Genomic DNA, 24,149 nt, shown 5'->3' on the forward strand with positions numbered 1-24,149 from the left:
TAACTGATATACATAGAAGTCTTCTTTATTGAACCTTTTCAAGCCTTGATACCTTCTCAAACACTTTGTCTTAGTTTACATAGAAATCTAAATTTACTTCTCAGTTATTCCTCTGCAAACAGGTATGTCCCACAGAGACAGGAGCAGAATTCTGAGGTTCCAAGGGGAGCTTTGATGCTATGATGTAGGAGCCATAGGCCACCAGCAACTGGTGGAAGAACACATGAAGAAGGTGATCAACAGGGAGATGATGGCGTATCAAAGCTTCTGCAGTTTCTGATCTGTGTTGGGCTGCCTCAGTAGAATAATCTGTGAAATTTCAATCACATCCACGTAGGTAGACCCAGTAAAATCAATAGATTGTCTTTACATCCACTTGGCTTCAGATGTGTTATTGGTGATAATATCTGAGGTTCAAACAAGCCAGTTCAGCTCTCACTGTCCAGGTTATGTTATCTGGTCTATAAAGTTCAACTTGCAAACCAGGCATGCTTGATGTGAAACTAAGAACAGTGTTACTTTCTACCTGAACACTGTGGCAAGTGTTCCAAAGTAGCAATTTAAAACAAATCTAGGAAAGCAGTTATAATTCCATGAGAATATAAACATATGAAATAATGAATAGTGCAATACATTTTCATTTTCTTAACTATGTATCATGTAGTTCTGCTTTCCACACTAGATGCATCTGACTGTGAAACTAGTGGAAAATAAAAATACTTCCATTCGTCCTAGTTGCATTTTCTCAGACTACAAGCCTTCACAGAAAGAACTGGTAATTACACTTGTCACCATCTCATTTGGCCACAGCTGCAAAGATATAATACAGTAGCAGGCTCATGTTTAAAATGGCATTGACTCAACTGGAGCTCCCAAAGGTCACCATCATTAAAATCTGGGGCATGAGTTTTATATGTGCCACTAAGATCACGTAGATGAAGAAAATAATCTACAGGGAAAGAGGATCCAGGAGCCTGTAATTCTTTTAAAGCACTGGTTATATAATGCATAAGCCAGTGGGGGCTGCAGGAAATAGAAATATGTGAAAAAGAAAGCAGAAAATAAGTGTAAGGTCAGTCAAGGCAAATAACACTTGTATTATAAGGTCAAGGCTGCCCCTGGTTTTCAGTGCCTGGACTTCCTCATGTTCCCTTTATCTTACAGGACAATATTGAACATTATTATTAATAAGATAATGAATTACACATAAGAGGGGACTGGAGGTATAGTCACTGAGCCTCAGTCCATCATATTTGATGGCAGTCATGGCAGTCAGGCAAAGTTCCTAGTGATTAGAGAAAGGGAAACATCACACCCATTTTTAAAAGGGTGAAGAGGAGGACCCTGGAGACTGTTGATCAGTCAGGTAGTTATGGGCCTGGTAGGATCATGGAACATATTCTCCTGGAAGCACTTGATGACAAGGAGGTGATTAGAGACATCCAGCATGCCTTCACAAAGGGCAAGTCATGCCTGATTAATCTCATGTCCTTCTACGATGGAGTGACAGCGTTAGGGGATAAGGAAAGAGCATTTGATGTCATGCACAACATCCTTGTCACTAAATTGGAATATGGGCCTGATGGGGTGGTGACTTGACCTTGACTGGCCCTTAGGTGCCCACCAAGCTGCTCTAGCACTCCCCTTCTTCAGCTGGACAGAGGGAAAAAATACAATGAAAAACTCCTGGGCTGAGATAAAGACAGGGAGATGTCTCAACAGTTACCAACATGGGCAAACCAGACTCATCTTGGGTAAATTAGCTTAATTTACTGCTAATTTACAGAGTAACATAAGAAGAAATAAGACTGAAGAGATAAGACCAAGTCTAAAGCCATGTTCTATGATTATGTGGTAACACTGAAAAAACAAAGTGCTTGAATGTGTTTTATCCAGGCAATGACATTAGCTCCACACCTACCTACGGATAATGTATGCACTTGCCTAACTCTGTGTGAGATTCAGAACACTTTGGCATTTCACAGTTCTAGTCATTAGTTTCCTAGGCATATATTGATTCATGTGCTATGTATTGGTTTTCAGATCTCTTTCTTGTCATCTTACGTGTGTTATATGCAATATTCAGATAAGCTTTTGTAGTGTCTTCCCTCCTGTTCCTTCCAGCCCTTCAATATGCTGCCAACACCACTGACACTCCCTGTTTTATGTCAGGCTACACCCTGACCCACTGAATCAGTTGCTTTAAATCCATGCTGGACTATTTTTTATAGTGTTTTTGTTTTTCATGAGAATTTTGATTGTGTGTGCAATCACTTGCAGTGTAACTGAATGAGCAGGTGTAATGCTTTCAAATTTTAATGGATAAACAGTACCTATTACATGAGAAACTATGCTCTGTAATTGTGCAAAGAATACAGTCAGGAATTAAGAAGCATTTTGTCACTAATTACAAAATGGCAAGGGTGGCACAGAGTGATCTGTGACTGCCTAGAGAGAGGGTGTCAAGCTGAGAGGGATGAAGAACAAAAAAGCAAGTTCCAATTGCTGTAGTAGCCTGTAAAATATGAGGCACATAATCTGTCTAATAGTCAGGAAGTTTTCTTTAAGATCCATCTCTCAGCCTGACCTCATGACAACCAGGTCAGACAAAAGTCCCAGGCTGATGGGTAAGATGTAATCTTGTATGAGCAGAGGAAGAGATTGACTGTTAAGAAGGACCTGAGAGAAATTTTGCTGCTGATTTAATTATGATCAGGTTTGGGCATATTGTGTTACCAGAGCAATCATCTTTTAACTTCTGAGTTCTCACAGGGATAGGAAAAATTAAAAACAAATATAGATCAGCAGAAATGTTTGAACTTTTCTACCAAAACTGCAAATGACTGGTTTTGATGTAGAAATGATTGGGAGATATACGATGACCCCCAACATATGAGTTTCATTTAGATGATCCTCATGGTCCTGGCAGCAAAACTGGAGAGTCTATAAGGGGAAGGAGGAGACAAATAAGAAGGGTATTCCTAAAAATATAATAATTTATGATTTAGTGAACTAGATTCTGATCTAACTAATACCTTGGCTTCAGTGGAATTTATTTTGGATTTACCCTGGTGTAAACAGGATCATATCTGATCCAGATCTGGATCACTGAACCTTATCTAGGCACAAGAAATATATCTGGTATTTCCTGTAATGTGTGGTATGTTATTTCACTGTAGCATTTGCTAAATCACATCTCTTGAAACTTACTCAGCCTGTTTTGGAAGAGCAGTTGATATGGAAAGAGGATTTTTTTTTCATTACATGTTTGATGTCTTCCTCTCAAGGGTAACTTCCAAGCTCCATCAGATTGTGGTTTCATTCTAATTTAAATCATTAGATTCAGAGCAGGACAAGATAATCCATCTGAAAGAAAAAAACCAACAATGCAAGTATATGTAATTAGTACTACTTTCCTTTGGTTAGTCAATGGTCTAGAAAGAACTGAAAAAGCACTCAGACTACATTTGTTCTTCCTAATGTATTGCGACTCACTCACAGCTTTTATAATGAAGTTCTTTAGATCTCCTCTAGGAATGATACCTCTTTTTTTTTCTGGTTAAATGTACTAACAGGCTCTAGTATGCTGTGAATAATTTTATCTATCAAGAAAGATCCAGACACAGAGACTCATGTGGGCAGCAGGAGTTTTCATTTTCATATTTGTTGAAAACCAAACTAAGCTTTTGATGAAGTGCTTACTTCACATTTCATGTTCTTACTGTGTTCAGTACATATATTTATAGGTGTAAATCCCTGAGGATATTTTGTCTAAATTTGAATGTTCTTCCAGTCCCAGGGAGGCTGGGTACCAAGATTTGTGGCTATATATGTTATCAATTGCTCCTTTCCATTCATTATAATTTGCCAAGAGAGTAGTCTTTTCTTGACAACTTTAGTAACATAAATGACAAAGAGGAAATAGTAGCAGCCAAAAGATGAGGATGTGACTTCTCCATGTGTTTCAGTTTCTCCAGCAGTCAGGTTATTTGTATCATAAACTTGAGCTAGTGGGAGTAGGTGTATCATACACCAAGATCTGAAATGGAAAAATAAATTAAAAAAAAAAAAAGAAAAAACCAAACAACCAACAAAAAAACCCTCACTACAAATATAATATATATACACCTATAATTCCTTTTTAGAGTACTCCTACCTGAAGGGAGGTTGTAGCCAGGTGGGAGTTGGTCTCTTTTCCCAGACGACTTTCAACAAGACAAGAGGGCACGGTCTTAAGTTGTGCCAGGGGAGGTTTAGGTTGGATATTAGAAAGAATTTCTTTACGGAGAGAGTGATCAGACATTGGAATGGGCTGCCCAGGGAAGGGGTGGATTCTCCATCCCTGGAGATATTTCAAAAGAGACTGGATGTGGCACTCAGTGCCATGGTCTAGCAACCGCAACGGTGGTTCAAGGGTTGGACTCGATGATCTCTGAGGTCCCTTCCAACCCAGCCAATTCTATGATTCTATGATTCTAAGCCATACACACTTTTCTAGGTCTTGATGTAGAAGTAGGTGTTTGACCAATAACAACACAATTTTGCACAGATTTTGTCTGTTGATTTTACATATTTATCTTAATTAGTGTGCTCTGGATTCATGGTGGTTTTGGAGTGCTCCATCCACCTCCTTTCCCCCCTTTTTACATCTTGCTGGCATCCTCTTTCCAGTCTTAACTTGTCCAGCCTTGAATATTACCTCTATAAATTGTTACAGAGCAGTATCTGGGCAAGTCTTCAGAAATGCTCAGGATCAAACAAAATGCTTAGGGAAGAGGCTAAGGACATGGTGTATTTGTGTATAGAGTAGCCTTCAGAGCTACAATAAAAAACCAGCAACCTACAAACAAGTGCCCTACCTTGAATTTTTCCATATAAAGAGGCACAATTCTCTTTCCTGGTGCTGATCAAAGATCCTTGTGTCTCAAGCTGTGCTTTGCTAGAGCTGTGAAGAATCACATTGGTGTCACTCTGACCCTGGCTCAGAACTAAAAACTGATTGCTCCTGATGCTGAGATCTGAGCAGTAGTCACTAGTCCTGTATCATACCCCACCATCAAACCCCAATGTGCAAGCTGTCACAGTCCTGACATCTTTGATAACAATCTTTTTTGCCCAGGTGAGTGTATTTGGTATCAAACAGATCTGTAGACTTGCTGTGGGTTTCTGTATCACAAATTTACAGCATACAAAAGCTGTATGAAGCGTATGAAGGTTGTTGTAGTGAGTGCTTGTCTTTGCTAGTTTTCTGGCAGAAAACCACACTTCATCATCCCAGACACTTGAGTTTCCAGATAACCTTCCACAGATCATCCAGCCCCAACAGCTAGGTTGCCTTCATCTGCAAATAACAACACAAGTTGCATGTCAACCAGAACTTTCCTTCTGCTTCCATACCTGCTCATTTGACCTGTTTTGTAGGTAGAAACCCTTTTGGAGTCAGCAGAGTCCAAAAGACTTAGTCACTCCAGGTCAGCTAAGAGATAAAAATGCTATCAATAGTTGCTCATGGATCTTCGCTTGATTTATTACAGATAATGGTGTCTAATGATGGATGCCTGTAGCAACAGCCAGGGACAGCTTCTGGAGAGGATGAATCAAAGTTTCTTGATTTATTTGAATACAAGTCTTATTAATCTGCCAGCCATCAGTTTTGAGTGGCTAATTATCAGACACTGCTGGTGTGATAAAAGCTTTTAATTGAAGTAAGTTCTCAGAATTTGTTGATTCTGGATTGCAGAGAGAAATTGAGTTACTACAAAATTCAGTGACTGCAGTATGTATATAGAGAACTGATCCCCTCCCTGCAGTTTTGATGACTCCCTGTGTCTCATCAACGTTTTGACAACTTTCATCATCATGAGGAAGCCAGTTGACTGGAAAAGGCCTTCATTGGAAGCTCTTTGCTGTCTTCTGTGGATGTTCTTGGGGACATCCTAAGTCTTTTAAAGGGAGGAAGAAAGAGAAGGCTTAAAGGACACTTAGGTGATGCATCACTTCATGGGAGCATTCATGTTGATTCCTAAAAAACCAAAAGGAGCTTCCTCCAAGACTGAAAGATTATTGTCACTACTTTTTTTTTTCTCCCTGTAAACTCTTGAATACTTCAAGATCGAGGCAGCACTTTAAAGAAGACCATACACTGTCTGAATATGCAATGACTAAAGAAAGACAGTAATTTTGGCAAGTTTGTAAAAGTCTTTTTCATAATTTGTCTAACAATCTCTGTCCTCTCAATGTAATGACATTTTCAACTGTGTTTCCCAAGTAAATGAGGCCTAAATAATATTTTTGCCTGTCTGCCTGTCATTCTGAACATGTTTTTTAAACTACTGGCCATTTCAGATGCTTGGTGATGGAGCAGAGGTCTCTTAAGTTACCAAATTCTTATAGTTTTTATAGAAATTGGTGCTTTTGTGGAAAAAAGGACAAGGAGAATTACACTGATGACCATTCCTTGAATCAGCAGCCTGCAGGTCAGCCAAAACATCCCCACTGCTACCAAAAGGCCATAAGGAAGCCACTCATTATCACTTCTGCTCTTTTCCAAATAACTTATTTCCAAGAGTCATGAAAAGAATGCCTCCAAGAGGCTGAATAACAGCCATAATTGTGATCAGATATTCTCCATAGTTCTCTGCTCTCTCTACTCACTCCATTTGAAGAGCTCTTGACCTTTGTAGAAAGCTGTCTCTTGGCCTGACCTTCCTACCCTGCTGCAGCAGCACTGGGCTGTATTTACAGAGAGATTCCAACTCCTGATCCACACTGTGCATAGTGCCTCAAATATGGGAATAAAACCTGATTCAGGATGTGTCCCTGTTCTCAGCAAATGTATCTGTCCAACAAAAATAATGATCCTGAATGCATGCAATATCTGCTCATCAAGAATGGAACCAAATGGGCAACAGATCTTGAAGCATTCCCTTTGCTGCCATCCAGTTTCCCTTTGGAAGCCTGAAACATCTGAGCTCAGTCATCCAGTTTAAATTGCCACCCCAGAACCCTGCGTGCCTTACTGCTCTTGGTTTGGTGTTTTTGTTTATTTATTTTTTTTTTTGCTTTTCTTCTGGTGTTAGTTGCTGTAGCAAAAAGCAAAAAAGCAAAGCTTTTACCAAATCTTTGGGATCTCACGCACACATATTCTTGCTAGAGGCAAGCTTGGCCAAGAGAAATGAAATCCATAAGTTATTCTGTATTTGGTCACAAATCTTTGTGCTCAGCTTTGTTACTTCGGAGTTTCAGACTTAAGTGTTTTAATGTACAAATTGAGCACAGGTCCTTTCATCATTTCATTACCTTTAATTATAGTCGTAATCATTTTAATATGGAGTCCTGTTATCAGATGCTCTTAACCACTTAATGTTTTAAATTACTTGGATAATCTAGGGTGAAAGTTGCTATGCAATTAAAAATATTATTTACGTTTCTGACTCTCAGTGTATACCAGACAGATTATTTTAAAAGCATCGTGTCCCAAATAGGGAGAATATCACTTTGCTCCTCTTACTAGACACTGGGCAGTTGCACAGAAGCTTTTGGGGTTTGTAACTCTCAGCTTTAGTACCATGTATTTCAATAAATGGAGAGTGTAAATTCCCTGTTGCTCAGAGCTTTTCTCTGAGATCAGACCATCTCTTGGCCCAGAAGATCCCATCACAGTTGGGTTTGTGGGTTCATTTCAGAGAGCAGTCTGGTGTTTTGCCTATGAATCTTCCAGAAGATAACAGGCTGGATTGGGTAGGGGAGAGGTGCAGAGAAATTTGAGAATCTACTTGCACCCCTCGAGTTGATACGGGTTATTAGAGCTGACTTTAAGGACAGTTTGGCAGGGTTTAGGGAGTTCAGGGTGATTGGGGAAGATCAGGGATGACCCAAAAGAAAATTGATAGCTCAGAATAAAAACTGCAGAAGAGAGAAAAGACAGCCTGATCTATTTTTCAATGATCCTTTCTTCAAGACTAACCTCCCCCTTCCTTCGTTTTGTTTTTCTTCACTGGCTTCATTTGTAATTTTTAGTGTGATGGTGATTTTTCTGGCTGTTCCTCACTGACTGTATCCACAGCCCCTCCTCGTTTGTTTTTCTCCAGTGAGGCATCAAATCTTGATTCATCTCAATGCATCCCCAGCTTCTAAAACATTCCTTAGGAGCTGAGCACAAAACTGCCACTGACGTCAAGAATTACCTGGCAGATCAAGGCAAGTATTGACAGTACAGGAATTTTGCAGATGATCAAGGGCATTGGATCTCTCTGGGAGTTTCTGCACGTTTCTTTCCAAATAGCTGCACTGACAGAGAGGTAGGCAACTGGATTCATAACAGCAAACACAAATCTATCCCTGTCGTGGTTCAATCACTGGAACTGAAGAATAGAGTCTTGCCTGGTTTCCATTATCAAAGTTCTCCTCAAGCATTAGGGTGTTTTTTTGCACAAGATGAGTTGTAAAATTATTTGACAGGCATGATGGCCTTTCCAGTGATGACTTAAATGATTCTTTCCTGTGGTTTGGGTGGCAAATTGGTAAATGTATGATGTGTTTTAGAAACCTTTAGGATAAAAGTAATCCGGAGTTTTGAGCATAAACATATTCTGTGAAATTTAAGCCTCATAGCTAAAAATATCCAGTCATTATTCATTTAAAGCGTGTTATTAAGTAATTGTACTTTTACTTCAGAAATGTATTTTTGGAAAGAAGTTCCTTGACATTAGACTGAGTAACATGTGTTATGTTAGCATTCCTAAAACCAGACAGCCAGTTATTCATCCCAGTGTTTAATTTACTGCCTGTGCTTTATGATGGGTCCATTTCCAGACTCTACATCATTCTGCTAAAGGGTTGAGGGGGTTCTGGGATTATGAAAGGAAGGAAGAAAAATCCTTTATCACATGTAGTTGTTGAGCTGCATGCAATAAAATAAATCTTTGTGGTCATCTCTTTAATTAAACCAAAAAATGATGTCAGCCTCATAGATTTGTGCCAGTTGGTGTGTGTGACAGATAACAAACTAGTTTTGACAAGATTGTCCCTAAAAATGCTGTAGTTTAATACCACTGCATGCTGAACTTGATTTGTTCTGTTTAAAAAGAGTTCAAATGGGTATAAAATTTATAACAAACACTTTCAGTATGAAGACAGTATAATTTTTTTTGCTTAGTGAATAACTACCAATGTTTGAAACAGAAGTTTCCTATATAGTTGAAATGTTTATTGTCAGCATACTTGAAGGTCATATAAAATCCCCTTTCTACACCAAACAGTTGTTCTACTTCTTTGGCAATGAAATGTGAAATTATTGTTTATTGTTTTGATCACACTGAAGCCCTTGATAACACACAGGTGTATGCATGTGTGCACCATCTCCAGAAGTTGCTGATCTTCATTTCTAAATCATGCCGTGCTCACATTTTGTTGAACAATATTATAAGAAAATTATTGCTTTATTTTGACATTTTTCACTGGAAGCTCTCCTAAACTGCTTCGGAGAATGTCAAGAGCACTTACAGAAAGTAATGAAAAGAACCTTAGAAAATTCATCTTTCATGATAATCTGACTGAGCTTTACAGTCTCACGCTTCATGGCAAAGTGTTATCTGAGTGCACTGTCACTCTCTTGAACAGCCACATGCTCAGGGAATCTTCAGCTAATATTGGACTTCAGTGCTAGGACTATATATTTCCAAAGTACTTTATTTAACAAGCTAAGCACCCAGCTCCAGAGGGCTGCACTAATGTTGTTAATTCAGGGCTTGGTTTCAAAATTTTTGTGGTGAGTTTTTGGAGGTCACTGAGAGGCACAGTGCCACTGGTGTAAATGGAAGATGGTGCTTTGTAGTGTAACGAGGCAACCAGGTGCCACTAATTGCCAGGGAGTGAGCATGAGCTTGTGTCAAGCCCACCTGTGCCTAATTAGGGTGGGCCCCCACTGCGCACGAGCAGGACCAGGGGGCCAATAAAAGGTGAGGCCTGAGACACAGGCAGGGCTCACTCCTGAGCTAGCCACCAGAGAGATCAGTTGCTCTCAGAGCAACAGCACTGATCCAGGCTAGTCAACCCTGTGGGCTATAGGCTCAGAGCACTGTTTGTGAGTCTCTGCTGGAACACCTGGTTGGACCTTGAAGCGCCGTTCCCTAAAAGAGGTTTGTCTTGCTACAGTGCTTCACTTCTGTTTGTGCATCTGAAAATCTTCCTGTTGGCACACTTAAAGCTACCAGTAATCCAGTGGCAGTTTCACACATGGGTGGGTTGTAGACTTGTGTCCATGAGGTAGGACTTGCAAAAATAGATAATGCCTCTTTCAAACTCTTTTCTACCTTGTGCACTTGACAGTAACTGCTGTATAATCAGGGTTTTTTTCTCCGTTTCTCCTGTACTGAAGAATAAGCACTAGAGTAATAAAGAATAATTCTGATACAAATGTTTTTTCTTTCAATTTTTTGCATGAAAGCTAGGGCAGTCTTTTTGTTCTACCAGAAACCTTTTTTATTTTTTCATTTTAAATTAGTCCGTTTTCCAAGATAAAAGTTGATGGGTAGCAAGCACCTCTTTAATGTATAATAGCATTAAAGGCAATACTTCCTGTTATTGTTAGGGGAACAAAAAATTTAAGAGCAGGAATTAAGAAAAGATCAATATCTTTAAATTATAACATGGGGTTTCTGTCTCTATAGCACTGTAATACTTATGTACCCAGCTGTCTATCTGTAACGAGGCAGAGAGAGGTACAAAGGTACATTCAGAATAATAGGCTAAAAAATGAACATCAGAACACGTAGAAATGGACATGCCATTTCAGATGACAGGAAAAAGTATGCTAAATGAGACTAACCATGAATGAGAGTCATCATATATATTTCCTTTCAGAAATGTCAGAGGGACTGTATTAATTTGTACTGAGATATTTTGGGGTGGAGGCATTGTGAATAGCCAGACAAACAGACACACCAGATAAACTATATTGCTCTTCCATCATGGCACTTTTGTGAACAAAGTGCAGCATTGCTGAGGGGTCTTGACAGATTCATAGTTTTGATTTTCTTTTAGTGGCCTCTTCAAGTGTTAATAAAAATATAAAAGTTTTATGTCTGTTTCAGAATTATTTGGAGTGCAGCCTTCTGCCATCCTGCTTCTGAGAATGTCAAATAGAACCTGAAGGGAAAGGTCATGGAGCCCAGCTCTCACAAATCAGATTCTTGTGCCAAAGGGAATAAGGTTTTCCACCTGTACAGAGAGATTTTACACTTAACTGCACCCATGGTTTTCACCAAAGGAAGTCAGCCAGCTTTTGTATGGGCAGTGGATGGGGTGGGGGATGTAGGTATTAATCACTATGACAGACATCATGTCAGTCACAGCTGTCAGATGGAATTGTCACCAGTTTATGTTGGGCTTTGGAGGTATTTAACAGAAATGGCTTTGTTAAAACTTTAAAGGCAGAAAAAAAAAATTAAAAAAATAAAAGGAGAATGGGGTTAAGGAGGGAGTAACAAAGAAAAACCTGGCAAAGCAGTTCTGTATTGTGCAGTGCCTCTGGTGGCACTTGGGTGGCAGAAATTGATCCAAAGTAATGAAAAAAATCAAAATTTGCTAGCAAATATTTGAGATACTTTATTTCAGTTGCTGTCAGCATGAAATTTCCCTGTTTCTTTCTCTAGAGTAAATAATTAAAATCATTAGAGCATGTTGCCATTGTGCTACACCACATCATATTGCATTCCATAAGGGCTTTACTGGGAAATAATAGAATTGTGTGTTTTCCAGAGACTGATTCATTCACAAGCCTGGGACATGTACAAACAAAAAAGGAAGGGACAAACCCCTCCCTTGGATCTCTGTGCTTTGCAACTCCCTAGTGGCTCTAGGAATTACCAACCCTCAAAGGCCAGAATACAGACCCAAAGCTTGCAAATTAACATGGAATATAGCAACTTTTTAAGATTTTTTTGCAGCATATTAATCTTTTACTAAGAGAGCATCACTGGTCCTGTCCTGCAGCTGAACTGCATGGAAGTCCCCTGGCTTCATATTTGCAAAAGGAGCATCTCTGGATTGCCACTGCTAAATTGTAAAAAATATATAAAACAGACTCTTTTCTCAGCTACTATAAGTAATCATCTCTGCTGATGTGGCTTGGGATCTGTCAGTCCTGTCTCTTTGTCTACACCTAAGCCCCAAAAGCACTGTAGTTTAGATAAGATTGTTGAAGGGGGTAAGCAAAATAGAGACTGGTCATTTTATTTTTAGGGAGAAACAGGCAAAGATCAGGTCTATATTTCAGATCTTTTCCAATATAGGTATATAAAAAAACCCAAACTAAACCAAACCAATGATATTTCACAGAGACATGCTGGCAAAATCCTGAGTTTATGTACTATTACAGGAGCCAAAGGCACCTCTTGGGGATGTACTTTAGTTTGGGAAGCTGCTTTACACAAGCAGTTCAGATATCTGCCAATCTAACTGTACCAGCTAATCATGCCTGGTTTGGACAAGGCTGAGCTGTGTGGTTTTTTGTTTGTTTATATATTTGTCTCCATATGTTACTGTATGAAAGAATCATATAGCAGACCCAGGAGACAGCATACCCAGGGAAAGCAGTGAAAACTCTCTGTACAAGAGTTCCTCCGTTCCTCCTGTTAATAAACTGCAGACATCAGAAAGATATTCCACATTTCTTCCATTAAAGATAACCTTAGGTGTAATAGCAGCTGTGTTTCGTAAAGATGCAGGAGGGGGGGAGAGGTAGGCATAAAATCTAAGCCTTATTTCCATTTCTCCAGGCCTTTTGTGCATGAGAGATGGCACCCAGCTGCTTGTGCTGAGCCTCTGCAAGTTGGGCAGCACTGAAAGGAGACTTGAGATTATCTAAGCAGCATATGCATTGCCTCAGCCCCAGCCACTGGGCTGGCTGCAAATTACTTTTAGGGTTTTTATAGCATACATTGCAATACATAAAACACAGGGGATTGAATACACCTTTTGACACTTTAAAAAAAAGCACATTTTCAGAGGTAGTGGTTTCCTGCCACTCTTACTTAGAAAGGAGAGAGCTGCAGGCTCTCAGTTGTTCAGGAGATAGGTTGCAGTTTTAGGTAAACGTATTTAGAAGTATTTGATGAGTGTGATTTGCAGCAACTGGAAATTAGAGCTTGGATACACCATCATTTACTCAAACCAGTGGATTTTTTTGCCTCACTTTAGAATGCTCTCTCCCATTAAGATACAGCAAAGGTGTTTATCCTTAGTCACTTGGCTGAGAGTCCATGGAAGCTGTCAGCTATCAAAATGGCCCAGCAAAGTTACCTGAGCATCCTCCTTGCAAGCAGGAGAACTCTAATTACAATTCTCCAGATGTAAGAACTCAAATCTGAGGGTTATAGTGAAGTTTTATGTTTGGGACATTTCTGAGAGGGAAGGAGCTATAAGGATGAATTGTTATATATAGAATTGGCTGGGTTGGAAGGGACCTCAGAGATCATCGAGTCCAACCCTTGAACCACCTTTGTGGTTGCTAGACCATGGCACTGAGTGCCACATCCAGTCTCTTTTGAAATATCTCCAGGGATGGAGAATCCACTACTTCCCTGGGCAGCCCATTCCAATGCTTTATCACTCTCTCCATAAAGAAATTCTTTCTAATATCTAACCTAAACTTCCCCGGGCACAACTTAAGACCATGCCCTCTTGTCTTGTTGAAAGTTGTCTGGCAAAAGAGATCAACCCCCCCCCTGGCTCCAGCCTCCTTTCAGGGAGTTGTAGAGAGTGATGAGGTCTCCCCTGAGCCTCCTCTTCTTTAGGCTGAACACCCCCAGCTCCCTCAGCCTCTCCTCATAGGATCTGTGCTTGAGTCCCTTCACCAGCCCAGTTGCCTCCTTTGGACCTGCTCCAGGACCTCAATATCCTTCCTGAACTGAGGGGCCCAGAACTGGGCACAGGACTCAAGCTGTGGCCTCACCAGGGCTGAGTACAGGGGCAGAATCACTTCCTTGGACCTGCTGGCGACACTGTTTCTGAATATATGTATATGAAGTATATGTTTGTTTATTTATTTGTTTATATACCTAGGGCTGCCATTGTCTCCAGTGTGTAGTTTGAAGGTAGTTAAAAATATTCCTTTCCAGTATAGCCATCAGGAAATCCATCTCCAGGGCTACAAGAGGATTTTCGTTGGGCACTGTAAAGGCTATTTTTCCATGTTTCCAGCAACACACTTAGGAACTTAAATATGTTGTTTAAATATAAATACCTTGTTTACACTCCGCCAGATATTCTGGTGCTCTTTCCATTTTCTTCTGGCAATGATTCTTCATAAACTGTTACAGTCTAAATAGTAATCTTCTGCTTTGATTTTTTTTTTTATTAAACTGTTAAGTCTGTGATTTTCTTTTATTAAGTTAAATAACAAACAGCATGGGTTAAAAGCCTGCATATTATCCTTTGACAGTGCCATGGACCTTTTTAAAAGCATTAAAATTCTATCAGATGCATACTGATGAAAAAACAACTACCCAGAGCTCTCGTTGACTCTGTGCAGACAACGCCTGACAACCTAGCATCAAACAAGAAATTGATTTCAAACCCAAAAGTCAATAGTTTGCTTTTGCAAAGGCCCTTTGGCACTTGAGAAGAAAGTTTGAATGTAATGTACACATTTGATGAAAAAAGTACAGAAGAGAGGGCTTTTTTGGGCTTGAATTCATGCACCTGTAGTTTCCTATAAACAGTAAACCCAATGAAGTGTTAATCTGTGCAACTGAGAGGAGCTTCACCTAATTTTACACAGACACATATACCATCCAGGTGGGCCTGATTTGTGATGTCATTCATCTAAAGAACTGTTTCAGAATGTTCTCATAAAGCTGAAATTTGTCATCAGTAACAAGGTACCATTTTATCTCCTGTCTGGTTACAAGGTCTTCTGTTTCCTCTTGATGCTGGTTACAGTGTGATTGCAAGATGAAGAATTATTGCATTTTTCACACAGTGTGAACCTACTGGAGGTTAAGTTTAGGCTTTCATACTTAGTATGTCTTTTTTCACTGTCCCTAGTGTATGTAGCTTGGTGTGACAAAGGTGCCACCTTTGCACCTTACTTCAGTTCAGTCCAGATGTTTCACAGTCAGCTAGATTATATGCAAATGGGAGAAAACCTTGGCCTGCAATTGATCTTGGTTATCACCAGAAGCCACCAAGATACCCTACCAGCAGACAGTGTCTTCTATTCTGATTTTTCTTCTTGTATTTTTCCATTATCTTCCAACTTGGAAGCTAAATATTTTGCTTGCTTTCCATCTTGCAGATGCCATCATTGGCTTGTCGTGTCTGACAGGGAACCTGTCCCTGGCAAGCTGTCTCACTTTTAACAACAAACTCTCTGTTCCCTCTGTGAGTCCTGGGAAAGACCCAATGCAGTCTTTCCAAGCTCACCTGAGTTTAGGTGGCTCATCAGGTCAGGGGGTGAAGGCACCCCAGCACCCCAGCTTCCATACCCAGGGGCACTCAAAGGAGCAGGGAGCCTATGAGGGTGATTTCAGCTGATGGGGTGAGTGCTGTGAGTCTACATCTGCAGTAGATTGAATATGGTCCTGGAGATGAAGTGAGACTCTTACCTGCTCTGTCAGTTGAATGGAGAGTTCAGTATTTTAAAAAACATTGTTTCCTCTAAAGCAGGGGGGATTTCTCTGTGTGTGTGTGTGACCCAAAGTCACACTACCAAGTTAGCCATCACAGCTACTGTGAAGTTTGAGTTCAAGGGAGCAATGAGTGATTCGTTCCACCTGGCACTATAGACACTGAGTAAAGAGAAATATTTCCTGTACCTAACCCAGACACCAGTCAGGCATCAGGCTGTCTGAATATGAGCAGACATACAAATGACAAATGTGTGGAGGAAAAGGAGAAGCTGTGGGGGAAAAAAAAAAAAAAAAAAAAAAAAAAGATGAGATCTTATTTTTCACTCTGGGGTTAGCACATTTGCCCCAGAACACAATCCCAAAACTTAATGAATGAGAGAGTGTAATTGTTACACAGAGTAATTTCAAAATATAAAAACAAGACTACTCGTTAAAGATTAAGGGAAAGAAAAGGAACATGGGGTTCAGACTTTTATTCAACTTTTGTTATATTATCATGGGTAATCTTTTTATGGTTCACATTTATTTAGTTCTTCATTCACAGGTTTTTTTGTCAAGACTCTCTATCATGTGCCAAGTACAAGCTTCATTAACTGAGTTATCTTTCAGCTCTGCTTTATCTGGGGCTACCAAGCCAGTACCAGTCAATGACATTTTAATGTTAAAAAACAAACACAACAAAGCAACACAAAGGCAATTTGATTTCTGTTAGTGCTTTTCACAATCAGATTTCGAATATTTTATTACATTTGAGTACTTTCATGTTTCATCTTTCATGTTTGAAACACTTAGGAGACCCATTAGAGAAAATGAGGCTTACAGGGGTGTCCTTTAAGTTCTGAGCTCTTTAGAATTCTGCAGTGCCAGCCTATCTTCTAGAAGAGTTGAACTTCAACACTGGGAACCTGTTTCATTGGCACATGACATCTAAGACTGCAAGGACACCTTTGCTATTGACAGTTGTTTTTTTTTTTTCCTGTCACTTCAAAGCAAAAATAATCTCATAGGCTGTGTTATTTGACACTGAAGGCTATTAGAAATTTATTTGAAGGAACACTGTTTTACAAAGTTTTTTTTTCTTCCTCAGTGCTTTGTTAGCTTAGTGGATCCTTCTGAGCAGCATATTGACATATTTTTTCATGCCAGAAACAAATAGGTAGCGATAAACTCTGTATCTTTTCAGGAACTAAGAGGAAAATGGCAAGGAGGAAAGTTTTCATAATGTGTAAGCTAACTTCAGAATAGCCACAAATTAGCCATCTGATAGTAAAATTTGCTGTTAGATGTAAAAATTCAGTGCTGCCTAGCAGCTTTAACTATGTAATGTTTATATATAATATATAGTAGGATAATGAGAGCACATTCCCACTGTACATGATACAGACACATACAATGATTTATGCTCCCAGTTCTGGAGCCCCCGACACAGGAAGGACATGAAACTCTTGGAGTAAGTCCAGAGGAAGCCACAAAGATGATCAAAGGGCTAAAGCACTTCTGAGTGCTTCTAAGGCTGAGACAGTTTGGGTTGTTCAGCTTGGAGAAGAGAAGTCTCCAGGAAGACCTAATTGTGTCCTTCCAGTACCTTCCAAGGTCGTAGAGTGATAGAACAAAGGGTAATGGTTTTAAACTGGAAAAGGGTCCTTTTAAGTTTGACATTAGGAAGATCCTGGAACAGGTTGCCCAGGGCAGTTGTGTTCGGGGCCAGGTTCGATGGGGCTTGGAGAAACCTGGTCTAATGGAAAGTGTCCCTGCCCATGGCAAGGAGATTGCAACCAGATGATCTTTTAAGGCCCCTTCCAACCCATCCCATTTATAATTCTGGGACTCTATGATACGCTGTAAAAGAGCCACTGCAGCCAGCATTAAGGTTCTCTTTTCTTTAGAGAAATGTAACCACACACTTCATATCACTCAGACATTGCAGAACAAGTTAAAAAGAGCATATTCAAATGAGAGGACAATTGCAATTTTAGGAAATCAAGAAAGAATGTGCTTTTTGGTATTCCCTTATCCTTTCCAAATCCCATAAGATCTTTGGTGACTGCAGAGGGTAAGAGTCCCGGTACTTTTGTCGCATGAAGAAAATCCTGCAGAGCTGCAGTAATTTTCAGTAGGAAGATTTCGTGGCTTGTGCTTTCATCTACACCTTTTTTAATGTTCCTTAACTTCAGAAGAAAAAAAAAATAAAAAAGATAGTAAGGCAAGAGAAATAGTTGCTAATCCTAGTCAAGGTATATTAAATTCAGTAATGCTCAGACATGACATAAGTGTTCAGAATTTGTATATGAATAAAATTAGAAATATTCTGGAAGGAAAAGCTACCTAAATGACAGAAAAAGAAATATAAGCTATAAAATCATATGAAAAATCACATAGACCAGAATAAGATAGATGTGCTGTCTTTGCTTAGTAAAGAAATCACAGAGGGTATGCAAACAGAGAATGAAAATGACACATTTTTACTTTATTCAAAAGCATTATCCATAATAGCATCTGCAATGTGTCTGCAATAATAGGGTGTAAATTAGAATTTACATAACAGATCTGTGGAAAAAGGCTCTGACTCACAGTCTGAAAATGGTCTGAAAAGTCATCCAATAGCAAGAGAACTTCATAAAACACCTATAGCATATATGAAGATTAACCCATTTCCCCCCCTTTCTTGTTTGTGTGGAGTGTTCATCTCAGGCATAATTTGTAATAAAAACTCAAATAACTGGTTTGGAAGCATTTGGTATGTTGCTTCTGATTAGACAAGTAATTTTCTCTGGAATGAATTACATTCTTGTGAACACTGATAGACTGACAGTCTTAGAAACTGGAAATCCTCTGTTTATGTTCCTTTCCCTCAGCTTGGAATTAATAAACTGTTTCCATCTTCCTTTGTCTACAAGAAGAGATGTTCCTGAGACTGCAGGTTTTGGTGCACACTGTGCCTACCTCCCCATCATCTCTCTGTCTCTAAGCACAGGTCACACCAAGCCATGGCTTCTGTCTAGTGAGTGAGAAACTGAGTCACTAACTTAACTAAGCCAGCAGAAGGATTCTTCCATTTATCCTTTTATTACCTTCCTGGTCATGGCTTCAGTTAAACAACAGCCCCCAGTAATATCCAGTCCAAGGATTGCTGGATGCCACAATCCATGTGGTGCTGCAGAGCTGAGGTCAGATCTGATTTAGTTCTGATATTCCCCATCCATACAGTCCATGATCATGGCTCTGTCCTTTAGTTTGCAGACTGATGGACAGAAGTTTTTGGGGACAGGTAGTGTTAGGTCAGAGGTCAGAATAGCAGTGGTGGTTTACTAAATCAGACTTCTCAATATTCAGTTAGATTACAGGGAAGAACCTGTCTGTACAAATGTAGATTTGGACCAAAAAAAAACCCCAAACCAAACCAAAGCCCAACCAACCAACCAAAAAACTAAACAAACAAAAAACCAAAAAACAACCCACCAAAAAAACCCCCCAAAAAACAAAGCCAAAAACCAAACCAACCAACCAACAAAAAAAAAAGCAACAAAGCAAAGCAAACAAAACCAAAACAAATCTCAAGCCCCAAACAAATGTTATCATTACTAGGTTGGTCTTTCCTAACTGTCTGCTTTCCTTGATCTACTACCTCAGAGTATTGCCATATCACTAACCTTTACATCCTTCTTCACCATATGTTGTTTCTTTTCCCTGACACCTCAGTTTTTTATGCTACATGCATTTCTTAACTTAGTTTGAGTAAGTTTTTATCAGCACAAACTATTGAATTTTGTTCAGTTGTATAACCCTGACACACTTTTATGGCTTTCCCTAAGTTCAGTCTATGATTAAATGTATTTTCAGCCTTCTTGTTGACTTAACTACTGAAAAATCTTGGACAAAAGCGACAGAACAAACTTCACTGTGAGCTGTGTATCCATCATAAAATTAGTCTAAAATGTTATGTATCCAGGCTGGTTGTATTTTTCATCCCTTATCACAAATCAGTGTCACAGATAGACTGCAGTTTGCAAGCAGTAGTTATTCACTGGAGTTAACTTAGCTGTCAGGACAGCCTTTTTGCAGTGCTTTAAGCTTTCATAACTTTTATGTGTGAAACAGGACTGTTTTTCTAGCCAGCTGGGGGATCAGTTCATGTGTCATAGAGCGTTTGGTACAAGGCTGTGTTGCCCTCTTGAATTTGATATGGGGTACCTGGTGTTTCATAGTTTTTCAAATTTCATAATTTTTAGAAGTGCCTGATGCATAAATGAGTGCAGTATGGAACGAGTGGAATCATGAACCTTAAAAATATTTTACTTATCTTTTAGACCATCCTCCAAATCTTCAAAATCATTCAAGACTTAGAACTCCACCACCTCCGATATCCCACGCTCACACCCCAAACCAGCACCACGCGGCCTCCATCAATTCCTTAAACAGAGGGAACTTCACTCCACGCAGCAACCCCAGTCCAGCTCCTACAGACCACTCTCTTTCTGGAGAACAACCAGCCAGCACTCAAGAGCCAGCCCATGCTCAGGACAACTGGTTACTTAACAGTAACATCCCACTGGAGACTAGGTAGGACTTTTTTTTAGTACTTTACATCTGACTGTATGTGCTACTGATGTTATATACAAAATGTACACACTTTATAGGCAGCCTTTCGGTTTGTGAACAGCTGTTTAGCTTATGTATTTTGAGTTGTATTTATTATTCCTTGTCTCTATTTTTTATTTTGGCTAGGAGAAGAGGAAATTTCTTTCATAAAATCAAAATACTGTCTTTAACATCTGCTCATAAGGTTATTTTCCTCATTTAAAATTGGAATCAGGATCATAGATTAAAATATTCTTGATTTTCTTTGTCTTATTTTCCTTTGATGTCTTTTCTTCCTATGTGGTAGTATCAATCAATATCCTATTTAAGAAACTGAACTCAGTCAATATATTGAAAACTTTCTAGCTGTGCCCTATCAAGCAGATAGTTTTGTAATACATCATTCAGGAAAGGTTGATCTTGTATTACCTGATAAGGAGAGGTCAGCTGCTGAATTTTACTATCCTGCAACATTGCTCCAGCAAGCATCAAACACTGGGTAGCAGGGCATCCGTTGGTTCATAGTGGTTTAATTTAGCATCTAGATCCTTTTCCACCTATACAACACATGAAGCATATGGCAAGGGTGAACTGGGTTCGTCCAGTTCATACCTTTGTTTAGGTTTTATGTAGGTTCTGGAAAAGGAAGCTGGCATACTCAGCCTCAGTCCTCCCATCTGATGGTGAGTGCATCTACTTGTTGCTGTCACACTTGAAACTCAGTTTTCACATTCTCCAGAGGTCTTGTGTCACCATTCCCTTTGCTACTGAGAAACCAGTAAAGATGCTGGAGTCATTAGCCCCCACATATGGTATGTTCTTCAGTCTGGAGTGTCTTCCAGGTCTCACACTGTGCACTTAGCTGCCTTTTCTCTAATTTTTCATACCTTCTCAAACCAATAAGAAAAAGTTTAGGCAGAAAAAATATATACCAGCTGAAAAGGGAGTCAGGAGCCAAATTTGTCATGACACTGCCTGTGGGAATCTTACTGAGATTGGTGGTATCTCTGCCTGCATCCTGGGACAAAATGTACCCAGTTTTGCCAGCTTCTGCTAAGAAAATGGTTTTAAAAACTGAATACATCTGTCAGTCTTTCTGAGAATGAGCTATGCCTGCTGGCCCTCTGAAACATCCAAAACAGACCTCAATCTAACATTTTATGGCATTTAAGGATAATTAATTTCTCTGTAACTGCTTGTTAAAAAGACCCAGCTAAGAAGCCGGATCAAAAAGATTAAGATAAAATTATGAGCAGGTACTGAAAGTGTGATTTGGCAACAATTTCAGTAATTATATCGTGTTACTAATTCTTGAGCATATATACCCAAGCAGTGACTTTTATGTGTTATTTCTTTGGGGAAAAAAAACCCAAAACCATAGGCCCCACTCCTGCAGCCTTTATGTCAATAATCCTCTATAATTCCGGAGGAGGCCCTATGCCTTTTTCTAAACCAGGATTCTTTGGAGAAGTGTTAACAGACTGTTTTAAAAGTTCCAAGACATCCTCACATCTGAGTAAAGTCTCTCAGAACCCAACACCTTGCAACTGAGAAGGAGTGTCCTTGATGCTGAATCGATGCAACAATGTCAGAGATAAAAGGTCTTTGCTGAAAACATCCTGCCCCCATTTGTCCAATATTGCTGGCAATCAGAGAAGAAAATGGACAACCCTACCATGTCTTAATAAATGCAGGAGTTTGTAGACAGAACAATTACCTGGTAGTACTGAACTGCTCCTGTTAAACTGTAAATGAATACATCCTTAAAGACTGCCCTCATTTCTTCACAATGAAATAATTGTGGATGAAACTTTCCAAGTTCTGAAGCAGACTGTTCTTTCTGCAAGTTGGGTTGGCCATATAATTGCCATTAACCACTCTGGATGTTGGAGGACTACCTACGTGAAGAGAGCCTTCTTCATCATCTGATTATTTGCATCATTAATAGTCATATTTGTAAATGCTCTGCAATATAAGTATTTTATTAATTATGTAAAAAGCTGATCTTTTTTTAGACTGATGGTGAGGCTTTTGACACATTGGTTGAAATGGTGTAATTTAGCCCAGTGTCCCTTCAGAGAATGAGCATGTTGGAACAGAATGTGCAATTTTGTGCTAAGCAGCATATGAGCACGTTTACAGAGCACAACTGACATGCTTTTGTTTCTTCATTAAACAACACTGAGAAAATAAAATGTGTTATAATGGTGTCATAATGCAGAGGTGGTGCTGAATAGATGAGCAGTAAATATGTGACAAATCTCCACTCTAAGAGTCCACTCTTCTGACATGCAGAGATCTTCCATTTCCTTCACTGGGAATTTCATAGACAGAAAAGCTCAGGCTACAGAGCTCTTCAGCAAAATTTGGACACTGGATGCCCAGTTCCACCTCTTTCATCAAATTGACCTTCCCCACTGCAAAGTTTTTTAGAACCAAAAAAAGATCTTCACCCTAGAGAATAAATGTCCAATATGTAAAATATAAATCCTGGCTAACAGACATTAATCCAAGAATTAAGGCCTTTGAAGTATACCAATAGGAGATTATAGTAATGTCATGTCAAAAATGGAATTGTACTTCTCTTGAATATCCACTTTTTAAAAACCCCATATTAGTCAACAGAGAGAGAAAACATGAAGAAAAAGTTATGGCTTTTAAACAGGGATTGTCACAGGCAGTGAAATGTGCCTTCCATTATAGATGTAAAACACCCCAAGAGGCTTGATTTTGGCTGCTGTAGATCCCAAGCAGTAGTCAGAAGTAGAAATTTAGGATGGTTTGTTACTGCCTGGAAATTTGCACTCTTAGATGTATAGGGCAAGTGCAAAACTAACACCAAAGCACATCCCATATCTGAGAACTTCATTTGTTTCATGAGGAAGAGCCCCTCCCCATCTCTCCCTCCTTTTCATTAGTTTCCCTCTAGACCCTTTTCTCTCTTCTTTTTCCTCTTTCTTTTCCTGTCTGCTCCCTCTTTTTGTTGCTTTAAAAGCAATATACTGTCAAGGTTTATGATGAGAAGATCTTTGCTCAGCAGTCAGTCCTGACAGGTAAGTCAGTTCCCCCCATATTTATTTCTCACTCTTCCTTTTTCTGTGGCCTCCTTTCTGTTCTTTTACATCTGACCTTGCAGGAGCAAATAAATGCCAGCTAGATGGACGGTTAGTTAACAATCCAGCAGCTTTCAGGAGACTTCCATTCCCAGGAAATTTCATGTGCTAATCTCGTAAGGTCAGATTCTGCCACCACCACTCATAATGAGAAGGAAGAGTGGTTTGTAACTAGACAGCTATTTACAGGTAATCTCCAAGGGAGCAGGGTCTGGACAGGCTTCAGGGAGGAGGACAGTCATGTGTCAGTCACCTCTGTGACCCAGCGACCTCTCTGCTAGCAATACATGCATTAGAAGATTATGTAACCCTCCCCTCCTCTGTTTTATTGACAATCCACAACTGAAATTCATGGAACCAATTTGACATGGATTTTAACTACTGATGAACTTTTATTGATTGGTGTGTTGCTAGATGCCTTGCCTCTTACCCATTAAATGCTTGGTGCCTGCACGTATGTGGCTTCTTTCTGCATTGAATTCAACATCCAACCTTTCCTGCATTCCCAGGGAATGTAAGGAAGCTGCAGACACTTGGGGATGGATTGATGTCTCAAGTGCTATGGCACACAGCTCATGCATGTCAGTCCACTTTACTCCTATGAATAGGAGTCACTTTCATTCAGATCAAGGAGTAATATGTTCTGTCAAAGAATCCCAGAGGTCTCCAAAAGCAGTGAGTTGAGCTAAACAAGCACTGGCACTAGCAGTAGGAAAAAGGAGGAAAGAGAAAGGAAAACGAAGGTTGAGGACATTTTAGAAGAGACAGTACCCAGGTTTGTATAACGTGACAGGGTTCATTTCTCTTGAAACAGCATGTTACCTGA

At 39.6% G+C, this 24,149-nt stretch overlaps 1 protein-coding gene across 1 annotated transcript in view; it reads left to right on the forward strand.

Annotated features, from left to right (window-relative positions):
* The window catches only part of TENM4 (teneurin transmembrane protein 4), a 358,077-nt gene that overhangs the window by 130,639 nt on the left and 203,289 nt on the right, over nucleotides 1-24,149 (forward strand). The window contains exon 4 of the mRNA XM_030461389.1: nucleotides 19,940-20,192. Within this exon, the coding sequence (XP_030317249.1) occupies nucleotides 19,940-20,192 (253 nt within the window). The remainder of the gene's footprint in view (nucleotides 1-19,939; nucleotides 20,193-24,149) is intronic.

This window comes from Calypte anna, chromosome 1 (genome assembly GCF_003957555.1).
Source record: "Calypte anna isolate BGI_N300 chromosome 1, bCalAnn1_v1.p, whole genome shotgun sequence".
NCBI classification, from domain to species: domain Eukaryota; kingdom Metazoa; phylum Chordata; class Aves; order Apodiformes; family Trochilidae; genus Calypte; species Calypte anna.